Below are 17,127 nucleotides of genomic sequence, written 5' to 3'. Positions count from 1 at the left end.
AATGGGAAAGTGAACCCAAGAACAAGGGGGCACAATCTGAGATTAGTTGGGGGAAACATCAGAAGTAACGTGAGAAAATATTATTTGACTGAAAGAGTAGTAGATGCTTGGAACAAACTTCCAGCAGATGTGGTTGGTTAATCCACATTAACTGAATTTAAACATGCCAGGGGTATATCCATCCTAAAATAAAATACAGGAAATAGTATAAAGGCAAACCAGATGGACCAGGAGGTCTTTTTTTGCCGTCAATCTTCTATGTTTCTATGTTTTTATAATGAAAAGAAGGACCAGGGGAGACATGATAGCAGTCTTCCAATATCTCAGGGGTTGCCACAAAGAAGAGGGAGTCAAGCTATTCTCCAAAGCACCTGGGGGTAGGACAAGAAGCAATGGGTGGAAACTAAACAATGAGAGAAGCAACTGAAAACTAAGGAGACATTTCCTGACAGTTAGAACAATTAACCAGTGGAACAGCTTGCCTCCAGACGTTGTGAAGGCTCCAACACTGGAAGTGTTTAAGATGTTGGATAACCCTTTGTGTGAAGTGGTGTAGGGTTTCCTGCCTGAGCAGGGGGTTGGACTAGAAGACCTCCAAGGTCCCTTCCAAGTCTGTTTATTCCATTCTATAATCATTCAGAAGGGCCAGTCCATAATTCCAAAGAGATGAGCAAACCCCCAGCCCAGCCCTACTGCAAAGTCAATAAACAATTCATCACTCTATAAACTGCTCTACCCGTTTCTCCCTTCACCCCACCCCACCCCCAAAAAAGGCCTCCAGTTTCCGCCTTTTGCAAAGCAGCTCAGCTCAAGGCCGGAACGCGGCAAGCTCCTGCCGGTTTCTTGGGCTTCCTGGTGGCATCTAGGATGAGGCAGGGGAGGGTGGCCCCACCCAAGATTGTGGCTGGCTGCAAAGAGAGAGAAGCCCGCGATGGGGAGGGACTCCCAAATTCCTTTTCCTCATTCTTCCTGCTCTGGGTCATTGCAGACCTACATTTTTTGTGTTTTGTTCGAAGGTCCCAAGCTGAAAAATGCCAGGCACCAGACACAGATCATTAATTCCTGCCTGGAACCCTCAGTCTCAGTTAAGATTTTGTTCATATCTCTCACGTTGCCTGCCTTCCTAACCCCTTTGCAATCAATATCTAATCCATAAAGACTAAGTTAAGGATAGATCTTCAGGGAGAAAACCGGTCTTATCTGGCCACTCAGAGTCACCACTGACTTAATGAGCACCTACTGTGTTTCCCCGAAAATAAGAGCCTGTCTTATATATTTTTTTTGAACCCTGAAATAAGTGTTTGGCCTTATTGCCATGCGCTCAAAAGCCCAATTGAGCTTATTACCAGGGGATGTTTTTATTTATGGGGAAACAGGGTATCTATCTATCTATCTATCTATCTATCTATCTATCTATCTATCTATCTATCTATCTATCTATCTTTGTCTGTCTGTCTGTCTGTCTGTCTGTCTGTCTGTCTGTCTGTCTGTCTGTCTCTCTCTCTCTATCTCCGAGACCGCCTTCTGCCGCACGAATCCCAGCGACCGATTAGGTCCCACAGAGTGGGCCTTCTCCGGGTCCCGTCAACTAAACAATGTCGGTTGGCGGGCCCCAGGGGAAGAGCCTTCTCTGTGGCGGCCCCGACTCTCTGGAACCAACTCCCCCCAGAGATTAGAACTGCCCCTACTCTCCCTGTCTTTCGTAAACTCCTTAAAACCCACCTTTGTCGTCAGGCATGGGGGAGCTGAATCACCTCCCCCGGGCATGTACAATTTATACATGGTATGTTTGTGTGTATGTTTGTTTAGTGAATGGGTTTTTTAAAAAAATATTTTAAATTATATTTAGATTTGTCATGAATTGTTGTATCCTGCTGTGAGCCGCCCCGAGTCTGCGGAGAGGGGCGGCATACAAATCTAAATAATAAATAAATAAATGAATGAATGAATGAATGAATGAACGAACGAACGAACGAACGAACAAACAAACAAACAAACAAACAAATAAATAAATAAATATCTGTGCTCTAGAGTTTAAAGCTACTGCCTTACAGGCAGACTCCCCAGGCAAGGGTATGGCTAGCTGAGGAGAGCAAAATAGCTTGAAATAGATCTATACTAGTCTTGCTTCCTTTTCATTATCAATAAAAATATGTTACACACACACACACACACAACAAAAATAAATACCTAGTTAGAGAAAGTTTTATAGATCTCAAGCCAGAGATATTTCTGTTAGGTATATTACCGGAAAAATATGACAAAAGGGTTGTGTATTTAATATTATATGTGTTGACAGCAGCAAGAATTGTGTTTGCACAATATTGGACAAACAAAATTCCTGCAGATGAGAACATAATTTTAAAAATATTAGATTTTGCGGAAATGGATAGGTTAACGTTGAAGATAATGGATAAAGAAGATACAGAATATTTTTTTAACATGGGACTTGCTTTACAAATGGTTAGACGATAAAGGTGGAAATTACAAGTTGGAGGAGTACCACTATATACCCTTTGGAATCATCTCCCCCCAGATATCAGAGTTGCCCCCACCCTCCTAGCCTTTCGTAAGCTCCTTAAAAACCACCTCTGTCGTCAGGCATGGGGGAATTGACATGTTCCTTCCCCCTAGGCTTATAAAATTTGTGTATGGTATGCTAGTGTGTATGATTGGTTTTTAACTTGTGGTGTTCTTAAAATTAATTTAATATTGGATTTGTCTTGTATTGCTGTTGCTGTGAGCCGCCCCGAGTCTGCGGAGAGGGGCGGCATACAAATCTGATTAAACTTAAACTTAAACTTAAACTTAAATATTGTTACTATTAATGGAGTGGAGTGGAATGGAATGGAATGGAATAGAATAGAATTATATTGGTTAAATGTGATTGGACACACAGGGAATTTATGTTGGTCCATATTTATTTATTTTATTTTATTTTATTTATTAAATTTGTATGCCGCCCCTCTCCGTAGATTCGGGGCGGCTCACAGCAGTAATAGAAAAACAATATACATATGCTCTCAGTGTACACAATAGTAAAGACAAGTTCGTCAAGACTCATAAGGTACGTTGCTTAATGACTGTCATAGGATACTAAATAAGCAATCCAATCATAATAGGATCCAGACATTTCAAATTTTAAGGTTACAAGCAACAAAGTTACAGGGATGCAGTCATTTATGCGAGGGTTAGGGTTATAATTTTATAACCCCTCCGAGTCTTCGGAGAGGGGTGGCATACAAATCCAATTAACAACAACAACAACAACAATAGATATTATGCATAAGTAAATTGACCCAGATAAAAACACTGTTTATTAAACAGTCATTTACGTTAACAGAAAAATGTACAAATAAAATGTGTGTATATATATATGTATGTATGTATGCATCACATATTTTTGCTGAGTATTTAATATTTTGGATCACCCTAGTATATTGAAGGAACATCACAGCTCCTTTTTGCCTCTAGGCCCAACCCAGGGCCATTTCAGGGTAGTTAATTTATTCATAGCCAACAAACTATGTTCTGTATGTATCACATATTTTTTCTGAAGTATTTAAAATTAAGGGAGACTAGGATAGCGCTATTTTGGCCTTGTTCTGGCCTCATCAGCTAGCCATACCCTTATTGGAAGTTGATCCTGAGGCTTCTGCCTTGTAAGGCAGAGAATTAACCTCTAGGCCACAAGATCTGATCCCTTCAGTTTTGATCTGATCCCTTCAGGGAGGGGCTATATATTTTTTCTGTTGGATATATATATACAGTATTGCTTATTACTTGCTTATTTATATGTGTGTGTGTGTGTTTGCTGAATATTTAAAATTAAGGGTTGAGCCTAGAGGCAAAAAGGAGCTGTGACGTTCCTTCAATATAACAGGGTGATCCAACAGAATATGTATGTATGTATGTATGTATGTATGTATGTATGTATGTATGTATGTAGATTGTTCTGAGTTCGGGTTTTGCCCCGTGTAATATTTTGAGTGTCTATGCGATATATATATATCACATGTTTTTTGCTGAAATTTTTAAAATTAAGGGAGACTAGGATGGCACCATTTCGGCCTTGTTCAATACACCAGGGTGATCCGACATAAAAAACATATATATATATGAAGGGATTGGATACTGTAGCCTAGAGGATACTTCCCTGCCTTACAAGGCAAAGGTTGCAGGTTCAAGTCCCAGTGGGTATGGCTAGCTGATGAGGCCAAAATAAGGCCGATATAGATCTATCCTAGTCTCCCTTAATTTTCAAATTCAGCAAAAGAACATGTGATATATATATATATATCACATGTTTTTTGTTGAAATTTTTAAAATTAAAGGAGACTAGGATGGCACCATAAGGCGCTGTGACGTTTCTTCAATATACCAGGGTGATCCGACATAAAAAACATATATATATGGTTCAAATGCTTTTAGCTGTATGTATGTATGTAACACATACATACATAAATACATACATACATACATACATACATACATACACATACACACACACACACACACATACACACACATGGCATCGGACCAGAATATCTCCGAGACCGCCTGCTGCCGCACGAATCCCAGCAACCGATTAGGTCCCACAGAGTGGGCCTTCTCCGGGTCCCGTCAACTAAACAATGTCGGTTGGCGGGTCCCAGGGGAAGAGCCTTCTCTGTGGCGGCACCGGCTCTCTGGAACCAACTCCCCCCGGAGATTAGAACTGCCCCTACTCTTCCTGCCTTCCGTAAACTCCTTAAGACCCACCTTTGCCGTCAGGCATGGGGAAATTAAACATCTCCCCCTGGGCACGTTTAATTTATACATGGTATGCTTGTCTGTGTGTCTGTTAGTATATGGGGTTTTTTAAATCTTTAAATATTTTAATTAATTGGATTATTATGATTTGTTTCACTTGTTGTGAGCCGCCCCGAGTCTTCGGAGAGGGGCGGCATACAAATCCAAATAATAAATAAAATAATAAATAAATAAATATAAATAAGCATGTTTATGTTTTCCCGTCCTTCCCTTTGGCTGCAGGAGGAGTTCAGGCAACGGGCCAGGTGGAAAGAGAAGCTGGCTCAAAGGCTGCAGCAACCCAATGACAGGTGGCAACTTCGCATGAAGTTCCTCCAGCAGGCACTGAGCTACGTTGGCACGCCGTATGCCAAGAAATACCATCAGCCTGGAAGTAAGAACCATGTTCTGCAGTCCACAGGCCAAGCAGGAGGGCCGGTACATGGCCACAGTTGGGTGGGCATCTCGGTCTCCACCCCTGGAGAAGTGTCTGTTTTCATTTCCAAGGTACAGGTGGCCCTCGACTTACAACTGTTCATTTACTGTCCGTTCAAAGTTAACAATGCCACAGGAGAAAAAAAGGGACTTATGACCATTTTTCATACCTCCGACCGGTGTAGCATCCCTATGGCCAGGTGATCAAAATTCAGGCGCTTGGCAAGCATTTGGCGAGAACTGCAGCTTGGCCAGAACTGCAGAAAAAACAATTGCTGCCAACCTGCCTTCCCTTGGAGACCTGTACACTGCACGAGTCAAAAAGAGGGCAGGGGAAATACAGTATTGACTGACCCCTCGCATCCTGGACACAAACTGTTTCAACTCCTACCCTCAAAACATCGCTACAGAGCACTGCACACCAAGACAACTAGACACAAGAACAGTTTTTTCCCGAACGCCATCACTCTGCTAAACAAATAATTCCCCCAACTCTGTCAAACTTTTTACTAAGTCTGCACTTCTACTAGTTTTTTCTCATCATTCCTATCATCCTTTTTCTCCCACTTAGGACTGTATGACTGTAACTTGTTGCTTGTATCCTAAGATTTTTATTAATATTGATTGTTTCTTCGTTGCTTATTTGACCCCTATGACAATCATTAAGTGTTGTATCACATGATTCTTGACAAATCTATATTTTCTTTTATGTACACTGAGAGCATCTGCACCAAAAACAAATTCCTTGTGTGTCCAAATCCAATCACACTTGGCCAATGAAGAATTCTATTCTATTCTATTCTATTCTATTCTATTAATCTGACTTCTATGCTGCCCAATCCCAATGAGACTCGGGGCGGCTTACAACAATAAATAATCCATGCAATAAACAAAGTCAAATATTAAATGTATATTTATTTAATATTAAATAGATATTAAATATTGAGTTCTTATTTAAGGATCACGTGATCCGCTTTTGCAACCCTCAACGGGAAAACTCAGATTCACTCGTCAGCCCGGTTGCCAACTTAACAAATGCAGCGATTCGCTTAACAACCATTGGCAAGGTAAGTCATAAAATGGGGCCAAATTTGCTCAAGCGATGTTTTGCTTAGCAATGCAAATTTCCAGCTCCTGGCTGACTTGGTTTGTCAGAAGCCAGCTAGGAAGATTGCGAAGGATGATCACGTGACCCTTGGATGCCGCATCCATCAACATAAGGTGCGTTGACAAGTGCCTGAATTTGGATCATGTGACCTGAGGATGCTGGGATGGCCGAAAGCGTTGATCAGTGCCGTTTCAACTTTGAACGGTCGCTAAAATGAATTGTTGAAAGCCGAGGACTACCCCTTTTTTTTTAATCCTCACCTTGGCAGCCACTCAAACCCAAAGATATTCTGTCCTTTTACATAAATGGTACTATACACCAGCACAACTTTCACACTTCCAGAGGAAAGGGAAAGGTAATTGTTGGCATGGTTGCCAAAAGAAAGGAATCTTCATGCATATGTTCTGGGAGTGTGTTGAAGTTCAGAAATTTTGGAAGGAAGTGCAGAATGAAATAAATAAAATGTTAAATATTAAGTGGATAATTACAAAAGAAATAGCGATATTAGTTAAACAAAGAGAATTAAGAGACTTCAAAGAAATAAAAACTGCAGCATTGGAAAGCGCTCAAGCGGTAGTGGTACTGGGTTGGAAAGAGTCTAAACAATGGACATTACAGAATTGGTACTGGTACATGGTGGATCACATTCATTTTGAAATCATGGAAATAAGATTAAACAATTTTGACGAAAATAAATTGGAAAAGCTGATGGTACGATGGAATAAGGTGAAAGATTATATGCTGAGTAGAATTTGTGACGAAAATGTGAAAATTAAACTCCAATCACTTTTTCAATAATAAACAAATGCAAAGTAGAGCTAAGGAAATAAAAGAATATAAACTAGTAAATATTTGAACCCCCCACAATTGGTGGTGGTCGTGGTGGTGGAATTGTCAGTCGGGTGATGGGCACATGCACTGTGCATCGTTTTATGTTTGTTTATGTTAATTTCAATGTGCAAAACCAATAAAAATATTTTTTAAAAAAAAGATATTCTGTCCTTTGGGATTTGATTGATTGATTGATTGATTGTATTTATATGCCGCTCATTCCAAAGTGGACTCAGAGCAGCTAACAAATGGGATAATACAACAGTATTAAAATACAATCACAAATACATAATAAAATCAGTAATAGCAATAAAGAATATCTTGAAAAGTACCATTACAGTACACACACAGCAGTCAAACTAACTCCAGGCCTGCCGGAAAAGCCAGGTCTTAACGTCTTTCCAGAAGATCGGTAGGGAGGAGAATCTCTGGGGGCAGTTGATTCCATAGGGGCGGAGCCACCACAGAGAAGGCTCTTCCCTGAGGTCCCGCCATCCAACATTGTTTGGCGGACGGGACCTGGAGAAGGCCGACTCTGTGGGCCCTTGCTGGCTGCAATGAGGTATGAAGTCAGAGGCGGTCCCATAAATAGTCTGGTCCTGAGCCCTCCTTTAATTTTCGCATGTTCCAGGTCCTGAATACGAATCTCCCCTCTTCCTGGATTGTTGTGGCCTCATCCGGAAAGCAGTGCGAGACTTGGCGGATGATTTTGGCTTCTACATGGGCTCGGGCAACCAAGCCTACCTGTATGACACCCTTCCTGTGACCCTACCCAGCGAGGACTATTTGAAGCCCGGCGATCTCATCTTCATCTCGGGAGTTTACTTTGATCCGCAGCGTAAGTGTCTTCCGTGGGGCCCACTTCCTTCCCTGCCCTCCCATTCTCCCATCTGCACCTCCTTTATGGAAAAACAGATCTCCCCAAGGTCTCCTGGTTTGATTTGAGAAAAGGTTGGGGTATGGATTTGTAGAAACCAGGACTTTAATTGGGGTGTCCAATGATGTAGCTGATCTGTGACCTTGGATTCCTCAAGATCAATCCCAGACAGTTTCGTTTAAAATGACATCCTTCTGATAATTGGGATAGGACCATACAAGGTCCATTTAAAGAAGAGAAGAGAAATAGATACACCAAATAGATACAGTATTTTTCGGAGCATAAAACACACCGTTTTCCCTTCTAAAAGAGGGTGGAATGTCGGTGCATCTTATACACCGAATGCAGCCAGTTTTGGCCTCCAGAAGTCCCACCCTGAGTCCCATTTTTGCAAAAAAAAAAAACATTGTAAAAATATCGGGTGTGCAGAGGGTTTGGGAGGCCTGCAGAGTGCTCCTGGGGGTTGGGAGAAGGCAAAAAAAATCCCCATTTTTGCACAAAAAAAAAAGTTAATTAATCAATCAATCAATCCACCCATTAATTAATTAATAGGCTGTCCAGCCCCCGGAGGACTCTGGATGGCCTCTAACAAGAAAAACAGCAAAAAACCATTTAAAAGAGCCCATTTTTAGCCTGTTTTTTTCTTTTCCCAGCCCCCAGGACCTCTCCACAGGCCTCCCAAACCTTCTGCCCACCCCATTTTTGATCTCACTCTTTCCTGCATTTGCTAATGACCTAAATACCTACCTGCCTAGGCGCTTGTGTGTGTTTCTCTGTGTGATCTTTGATGCTCTCTGAGCCCAGGTGGTTTTCTCGCAGACGTTTCATTACCAAACCAGCAAACATCATCAGCGTTGCCTGGCCAGGTGTTATTTTTGCCCCTTTCTTTACAGGTAAGAGGCAACCCCACAATATCGTCCATGTGGAAGTCTGGTTGGGAGAAGGAGAACGCAGCCTGGGGGCCAGGCGGAAGCACGGCCGAGCCCAGGTCTTCGATTCCTACAAGTTCGTCTCCATTTCCTACGGAGACATGAAATACCACTTCAAGTCCATTGAGACATGGTTGCAGGGCCTTTGTGTCAGGTAAGCATCCCCCTGGAGGCAGTCATGCCATTCGATCTCGATCTCTCTCTAACATTTTTTTAAAAATGATGGGGCTGAAGATCACTAAGCCCCGATTTCCAGATTCGATTGATTTATTATTTCAATTTATGCCGCGTGTCTCGCCTAGAGAAATCTTTAATAGACTAACAGAATTGGAAGAGACCTTCTAGGTCAGGGGTAGGCAAAGATAGCTGCTTTATGACCTGTGGACTTCAACTCCCAGAATTCCTGAGCTAGCCTGATTTGGCTTAGGACTTCTGGGAGCTGAAGTCCACAAGTCATAGAAGAGCCAACTTTGCCTACTTCTAGGTCATCTAGTCCAACCCCCTGCCCAAGCAGGAGACCCTGCACCATTTTCGACAGATGGCAGTTCAGTTTCTTTTTGAAAGCTTCCAGTGATGAAGTTCCCACAACTTCCGAAGGCAACTTCTGTTTCATCGTTGGATTATTCTCACTGTCAGGAAATTCCTCCTTAGATTTAGGTTGAATTTCTCCTTGATCAGTTTCTGTTAGTACTTATGCGATGGAGCTCCCACAACCTCTGAAGGCAACTTCTGTTCCATGGGTTGATTGTTCTCACTTGTCAGAATTTTTTTTCTTATTTCTAGGTTGATATTCTAGGTTGAATATCATCTTGATCAGTTAGAAACATAGAAGATTGATGGCAGAAAAAGGCCTCATGGTCCATCTAGTCTGCCCTTGTACTATTTCCTGTATTTTCTCTTAGGATGGATATATGTTTATGCCAGGCATGTTTAAGTTCAGTCACTGTGGATTTACCAACCACGTCTGCTGGAAGTTTGTTCCAAGCATCTACTCCTCTTTCTTTCAAATAATATTTTCTCACGTTGCTTCTGATGTTTCCCCCAACTAACCTCAGATTGTGCCCCCTTGTTCTTGGGTTCACTTTCCTATTAAAAACACTTCCCTCCTGAACCTTATTTAACCCTTGAACATATTTAAATGGAAGGTCTTAAGCATCAAACCTATTAGGAGAGACTTCATGAACTCAATCTGTATAGTCTGGAGAACTGAAGGGAAAGAAGGGACATGATTGAAACATTTAAATATGTTCAAGGGTTAAATAAGGTTCAGGAGGGAAATGTTTTTAAGAGGAAAGTGAACACAAGAACAAGGGGGCACAATCTGAGGTTAGTTGGGGGAAAGATCAGAAGCAACATGAGAAAATATTATTTTACTGAAAGAGTAGTAAATGCTTGGAATAAACTTCCAGCAGACGTGGTTGATTAGTCCACAGTCACTGAATTTAAAAATACCTGGGATATGACAAAGACAAATCCTAAGATAAAATATAGGAAATAGTATAAGGGCAGACTAGATGGACCATGAGGCCTTTTTCTGCCGTCAATCTTCTATGTTTTTATGTTTCTATGTTTCTATAATTACCTTTTTAAAGGCAGGGTCTTTTTAAAAAAATCTTCCATCCTTGGCCAAGCCAGTCCTTAACTCATTGTAGATTGTTATGCTAAAAAATTCATTGAATTCACATACCTGAGAATAGAATTGAAAGCGTGTACTTTTTAATGCATGTCTCTGAACTTCTGTATGTGTGTGTACAGACACATCCCTTTGAAAGTCAGTATTGTCAATCCTGTCATCCCCGCGCCGTGTAATTCTCCTCTGCTGGCGCCTCTGGGAATGTTTGACGCCCACCATTGTTCTTGGCAATTTGAGATGTGCCAGTCCTCGTCCTGCCTCCTTTCTCTTCCACCCGGCTTTAAATCTGCAGCTTGAAATCCAAAGGTGTCATTACAATTTCAAAGGCCTTGCCTGAACAGCCGTTTAGCCCTTGCCGCCGCTTACAAAGGCAGCAGTGAATAATAATCCAGTTGGTTGGAGACAGGTGGGTGCAATTCAGGCACGAAACACCTTGCAAACAGAATATTTACAAACCAGATTATCTGTGTCTGTCTGTCTATCTCTTTCTCTCTTCAATCTATCTCTTTCTCCTATCTTATCTATCTATCTATCATCTATCTATCTATCTATCTATCATCTATCTATCTATCTATCTATCATCTATCATCTATCTATCTATCTATCTATCTATCTATCTATCCTATCTATCCTATCTATCTGTCTGTCTATCTATCCTGTCTGTCTGTCTGTCTGTCTATCTATCTCTTTCTCCTGTCTGTCTGTGTGTCTGTCTGTCCATCCATCCGTCCATCCATCCATCTATCTATCTGTCTATCTCTTTCTCTCTTCAATCGATCAATTTCCTCTATCTATCTACCGTGTTTCCCCGAAAGTAAGACAGTGTCTTACTTTCTTTTTACCCCCAAAAGCCCCACTATGTCTTACTTTCGGGGTATGTCTTACATTGGAAAAAAATTGAAAGGGTCGCGTTCCCGAAGGCATCTCCCCAGAGTCCAGAAAGGCAGCCGCGGGACAGGAGCCTCGTGAGCCCTTTTCCAAGTTCAACCTCAGGACTCCAAGCGGCGTGCACGCATGGAACCGCAGACGTGTGTCGGGGAAGCGTGTTTCTGGAGGGGAGGAGCCGCTCTGCGCAGTTGGGCAGCCCCACCTGCCTGCCGGAGAGGAGGCGGGCGAAGGAGGGCGCAGCTCCGGCCGCTCGCCTCGGAGCCGGTCGGCCTCGCTGGCCGCTTGCAGCTGAGCCTCGGCAGGACTCGGTTGCTGGGACGAGCGCCTTCGCTGCAAGCCGCCGCCTGCTCAGCTCGCTTCGGACCAGCGCCGTCCTTCGCTTTGCCAAGCTGGGGAACAGGCAGGCGAAGGGCGCGCAGGGAGCTTGGAAGCGACGTCATCGGGCTCCCCCCCCGGCAATACCCCCGTGTTTCCCCGAAAGTAAGACATATGTCTTACTTTCGGGATACGGCTTATATTAGCCGACCCCCCTGAAACCCCCAATACGTCTTACAATCGGGGGTGTCTTACTATCGGGGAAACAGGGTATCTATCTCTCTATCTATCTATCTATCTATCTATCTATCTATCTATCTATCTCTTATCTATCTATCTATCCTATCTGTCTGTCTTTCTGTCTGTCTATCACTTTCTCCTGTCTGTCTGTGTGTCTGTCTGTCCATCTGTCCGTCCATCCATCCATCTATCTATCTGTCTATCTCTCTCTTCAATCGATCTATTTCCTCTATCTATCTATCTATCTATCTATCTATCTATCTATCATCTATCTATCTCTTATCTATCTATCTATCCTGTCTGTCTGTCTGTCTGTCTGTCTGTCTGTCTATCTATCACTTTCTCCTGTCTGTCTGCCTGTGTGTCTGTCCGTCCGTCCATCCATCCATCCATCCATCCATCCATCCATCTATCTATCTATCTATCTATCTATCTATCTATCAAAATCTTGTGTGAGGACATGCGCACGAATGAGATTTTGGCAATTTTCACCAATATTTTTGCTTATGCGCATACGCAGAAGGAAAGAATCAGCGAAAATCACTAAAACCTCACTTGCGTGAGCGTCTTCCCACAAGGTTTTGCTTGTTGTGCATGCGTAGAAGCAAAATCTCAGGCGAGGGCCTGCAGCTGTTCACGCCTCCCCAAAATCTCTACCGGAATGGAGCACCTTACTGTTCTGGCAGCAGGGCTTCAGTGTGTCTTTTTATCATCTATCTACCTACCTACTTTCCATCCTTCACTACAAAGAAAGATCAATTATCTGACATTTCTGAAACTGAAGTCAATATTTTTTCCCCATGAAGGGAGTTCCAAATAGGGGGCAATACTTGTTCCTTCCTAAGGTGCCTTTTCCCTCCACCTGTAATGATCTCCTGGTCTTCTTTTATAGCACACCTGAACAACTATCCTGCGAGGGTGACCTACCCAATCCTCTTCCCTTTTCCAGACATTTGGTCTGCAGTTCACTTCCCTGGAATTCTAACTTAAGTGGACACCTGTCAGCTCAAACCAGGGATTAAAAATCCCTCAAAGAGCACATAAATATACACTGCTCAAAAAAAATAAAGGGAACACTTAAACCACACAATGTAACTCCAAGACAATCAAAGTTCTGTGAAATCAAACTGTCCACTTATTTATTTATTTGTTTGTTTGTTTATTTATTTATTTTGTCCAATACATAATACACATTGAAGAGAAAGATATGTAATAATATAAGTAAAGAAAAGAATAGAAGAAAAGATATAAAAATATAGGTGAACATATTTGAAAGGAAGAAAAGATAAATGAGATAAGGAGAGACAATTGGACAGGGGACGGAAGGCACACTGGTGCACTTATGCACGCCCCTTACTGACCTCTAAGGAACCTGGAGAGGTCAATCGTGGATAGTCTAAGGGAAAAATGTTTGGGGTTAGGGGATGACACTACTGAGTCAGGTAATGAGTTCCACGCTTCGACAACTCGGTTGCTGAAGTCATATTTTTTACAGTCAAGTTTGGAGCGGTTAATATTAAGTTTGAATTTGTTGCGTGCTCTTGTGTTGTTGCGATTGAAGCTGAAATAGTCATTGACAGGTAAAACGTTGCAGCATATGATCTTGTGGGCAATACTTAGATCGTGTTTTAGGCAACGTAGTTCTAAGCTTTCTAGACCAAGGATTGATAGTCTGCTTTCGTAGGGCATTCTGTTTCGAGTGGAGGAGTGAAGGGTTCTTCTGGTGAAGTATCTTTGGACATTTTCAAGGGTGTTGATGTCCGAGATGTGGTATGGGTTCCAAACAGATGAACTGTATTCAAGGATGGGTCTGGAAAAAGTTTTGTAGGCTCTGGTGAGTAGTGTGAGATTGCCAGAGCAGAAGCTGAGTAGGAAACAACACTGATTGACAGTCAATTTCACCTGCTGTTGTGCACATTCAACAGGACAAAGCATTCAATGAGAATATTTCATTCGTTCAGATCTAGGATGTATCCTTTGAGTGTCCCCTTTGGTTTTTTTGAGCAGTATAGTTCTGTAATATAGTCAAGGCTGCTGTTTTCCCAGTTACAACATGTGGTTGTGAAAGTTGGACTACAGTGGTACCTCTAGATACGAGCTGCTCCACATGCGAGTATTCCAAGTTACGAGCCGCGACGTGAGTGAAATTTCTGTTCGACACCCGAGCTCAAATTTGGGATACGAACTGAGCTTCCGCTAGTTGGCGCATCGCCTCTCTGACCCAGAATCCCCTTGCTTCCGGTTATCTCGGCCATTCGCATGTGTTAGCGTGCAAAACAAAGTCTCGTCTCGGTCGTGTCAGTGTTTAGGGTTAGGGTTAGGGTGTTGTTTATGTAGCCTACAGTACACAGCCGCATTCGTCTGTCGCCAAGATAAGGTTACTGTACCGTGTTTTATACATTTTCTTATTGTATTTTATACATTTCTCTTTTCATTATTTACTTTATTGTTTATTTATACATGTTGCGTGTACATTTATTAATTAAAAATATGTCTTTTTTATAATTTAGGCTAACTTTGGGACTTTTTTGAGGGCTGGAACCAATTAGAATTATTTACATTAATTCATATGGGGAAAATTCGTTCGAGATACGAGTTGATCTACTTATGAGCTCGGGTCTGGAATGAATTAAACTCATATGTCGAGGTACCACTGTATAAGGAAGGCTGAGCGCCAAAAATTGAGGCCTTTGAACTCTGGTGCTGGAGAAGATTCCTGCGAGTCCCTCGGACTGCAAGGGGATCAAACCTAGAGGAGATCAACCCCGACTGCTCTTTAGAAGGCCTGAGCCTGAAGACAAAACTCAAAGACTTTGGCAGCCTAATGGGAAGGAAGGACTCACTGGAGAAGAGCCCAATGCTGGGAATGATGGAGGGCCAAAGAAGAACGGGACGATAGAGAACAAGGTGGCTGGATGGAGTCACTGAAGCAGTCGGTGTGAACTTAAATGGACTCCAGATGATGGTGGAGGACAGGAAGGCTGGAGGAACATTGTCCATGGGGTTGCGATTGGTTGGACACGACTTTGGAACTAAAAACAACAATCGTTCTGTTGCTGTAAGCCAAGTGTATCATCGGTGGTTATTGAAATGGATGTCCATGTGCCGCCTCTATGTTTGTTGAGGCAGGCAGGATTCCCTTGGGTCCCATTGGTTGGGGGTCCAGGGAAAGGGAGGGTCTTGCCTTCTCTTTCTGCTCAAGATCCCCGTGGACAATTGGTGGGCCACTGTGTGACACAGAATGCTGGACTCAATGGGCTTTGGCCTGATTCAGCAGTTTTCTTACATTCTTATGTTCTGAAGTGGTGTAGGGTTTCCTGCCTAAGCAGGGGGTTGGACTAGAAGACCTCTAAGGTCCCTTCCAACTCTGTTATCATTACCATTATAAATAAAAATAAAGCAAAATAACCAGATGGAAAAGACGAATGCGATGCCAGGGTCCCGTGGCCTGTGCAAAAGGGGTTGTTTTGCACCCCCTTAGAGATGGATACCTCCCTCTACAAGAATTCATGCCTCATTCCAGAAGGTTGAGTATCTCGAGATCCCTGCTCTGCTTTGGATTTCCCACATTGTCCCTGATAGAGTGGGGCATTGTGGGAAAGCCCAACAGGCAGGCAGACACACACAAACACACACACACACAGAGAAGATCGGGTGCAAAACTGGAGCCAAAGGGAGAAAGGGCGAAGGACTTTGCTCTCTCTCCGGCTGCTTGTAGAGGAAGTCTAAATGCTAAATGCTATTGCCATAAGGTTCACACACACCTCCACCTGGCCGGGCTCCGACTTCCCCCCCCGCCCCCCCCATGGGAATTTCTCCCGGCACCAGCAACGGTTCCTAAGCAGCCGTTGCTAGGAAACGGGGCTCTTGTTGACAACACCCAAGGCTGCCTGCACCCTCACCGGGGTTTGGGGGGTGAAGAAAATCACAGCTGTCTGAATTTGGATGCTTGGAGACCCGGCCCAGGAGACTGGAGCGCTTTGCTTGTGGGAGCCCTGTCAAGTTTCATCATGGCTGATCTGAAAAACACACTCTCTAGCGCAGCCTCCGAGCATGTAGGCCATGCCAAACCAAGGTTAGACTCTGGTTCCTTCTCTTTTTCTCCTCACTTAAGGGTCAGAACAACCTCCCCAAAGAGCCTCCGGTGGCAGTGGTTGCTTTTGAGAAATCCAAAAAGGGTTTTAACGGAACAACAAAGGGACCCTTAGCGGGCTTCTAGTCCAATCCCCTGCAGGAGAGAGAGAGAGAAAGAGAGAGGAGAGAAAGGTAGAAAGAGAGAGAAACGGAGAGAGAGAAGGGTGAGAGAAAGAGCGGAGAGAGAAAGAGAGAGGAGAGAAAGGGAGACAGAAAGAGTTGAGAGAGAAACAGAGAGGAAAGAAACGGAGACAGAAAGAGCGGAGAGAGAAACAGAGAGGAGAGAAAGGGTGAGAGAAAGAGCGGAGGGAGAAACAGAGAGGAGAGAAAGGGAGAGAGAAAGAGTTGAGAGAGAAACAGAGAGGAAAGAAAGGGAGACAGAAAGAGCGGAGAGAGAAACAGAGAGGAGAGAAAGGGAGACAGAAAGAGTGGAGAGAGAAACAGAGAGGAAAGAAAGGGAGACAGAAAGAGCGGAGAGAGAAACAGAGAGGAGAGAAAGGGAGACAGAAAGAGTGGAGAGAGAAACAGAGAGGAGAGAAAGGGAGACAGAAAGAGTGGAGAGAGAAACAGAGAGGAGAGAAAGGGAGACAGAAAGAGTGGAGAGAGAAACAGAGAGAGAGAAAGGGAGACAGAAAGAGTGGAGAGAGAAACAGAGAGGAAAGAAAGGGAGACAGAAAGAGCGGAGAGAGAAACAAAGAGGAGAGAAAGGGAGACAGAAAGAGCGGAGAGAGAAACAAAGAGGAGAGAAAGGGAGACAGAAAGAGTGGAGAGAGAAACAGAGAGGAAAGAAAGGGGGAGAGAAACAGAGAGGAGAGAAAGGGAGAGAGAAAGAGCGGAGAGAGAAACAGAGAGGAGAGAAAGGGAGACAGAAAGAGTGGAGAGAGAAACAGAGAGGAAAGAAAGGGAGACAGAAAGAGCGGAGAGAGAAACAGAGAGGAGAGAAAGA

General features: G+C 43.2%; 1 protein-coding gene across 8 annotated transcripts in view; it reads left to right on the top strand.

Moving 5' to 3' along the window:
- TTLL10 (tubulin tyrosine ligase like 10) overlaps positions 1-17,127 on the top strand; it is a 175,697-nt gene that overhangs the window by 120,257 nt on the left and 38,313 nt on the right. For 6 of the 8 annotated variants that reach the window (XM_070759211.1, XM_070759217.1, XM_070759212.1 and 3 more), the window contains 3 exons: positions 5,035-5,185; positions 7,797-8,003; positions 8,936-9,125. In XM_070759211.1, the coding sequence (XP_070615312.1) occupies positions 5,035-5,185; positions 7,797-8,003; positions 8,936-9,125 (548 nt within the window). The remainder of the gene's footprint in view (positions 1-5,034; positions 5,186-7,796; positions 8,004-8,935; positions 9,126-17,127) is intronic. The other 2 variants (XM_070759213.1, XM_070759218.1) reach the window with 2 other exon arrangements.

Source organism: Erythrolamprus reginae, chromosome 8 (genome assembly GCF_031021105.1).
Source record: "Erythrolamprus reginae isolate rEryReg1 chromosome 8, rEryReg1.hap1, whole genome shotgun sequence".
Lineage (NCBI taxonomy): Eukaryota > Metazoa > Chordata > Lepidosauria > Squamata > Dipsadidae > Erythrolamprus > Erythrolamprus reginae.
Note: the sequence above shows the minus strand (reverse complement) of the source record. Positions and strands in the feature narration are given on the sequence as shown.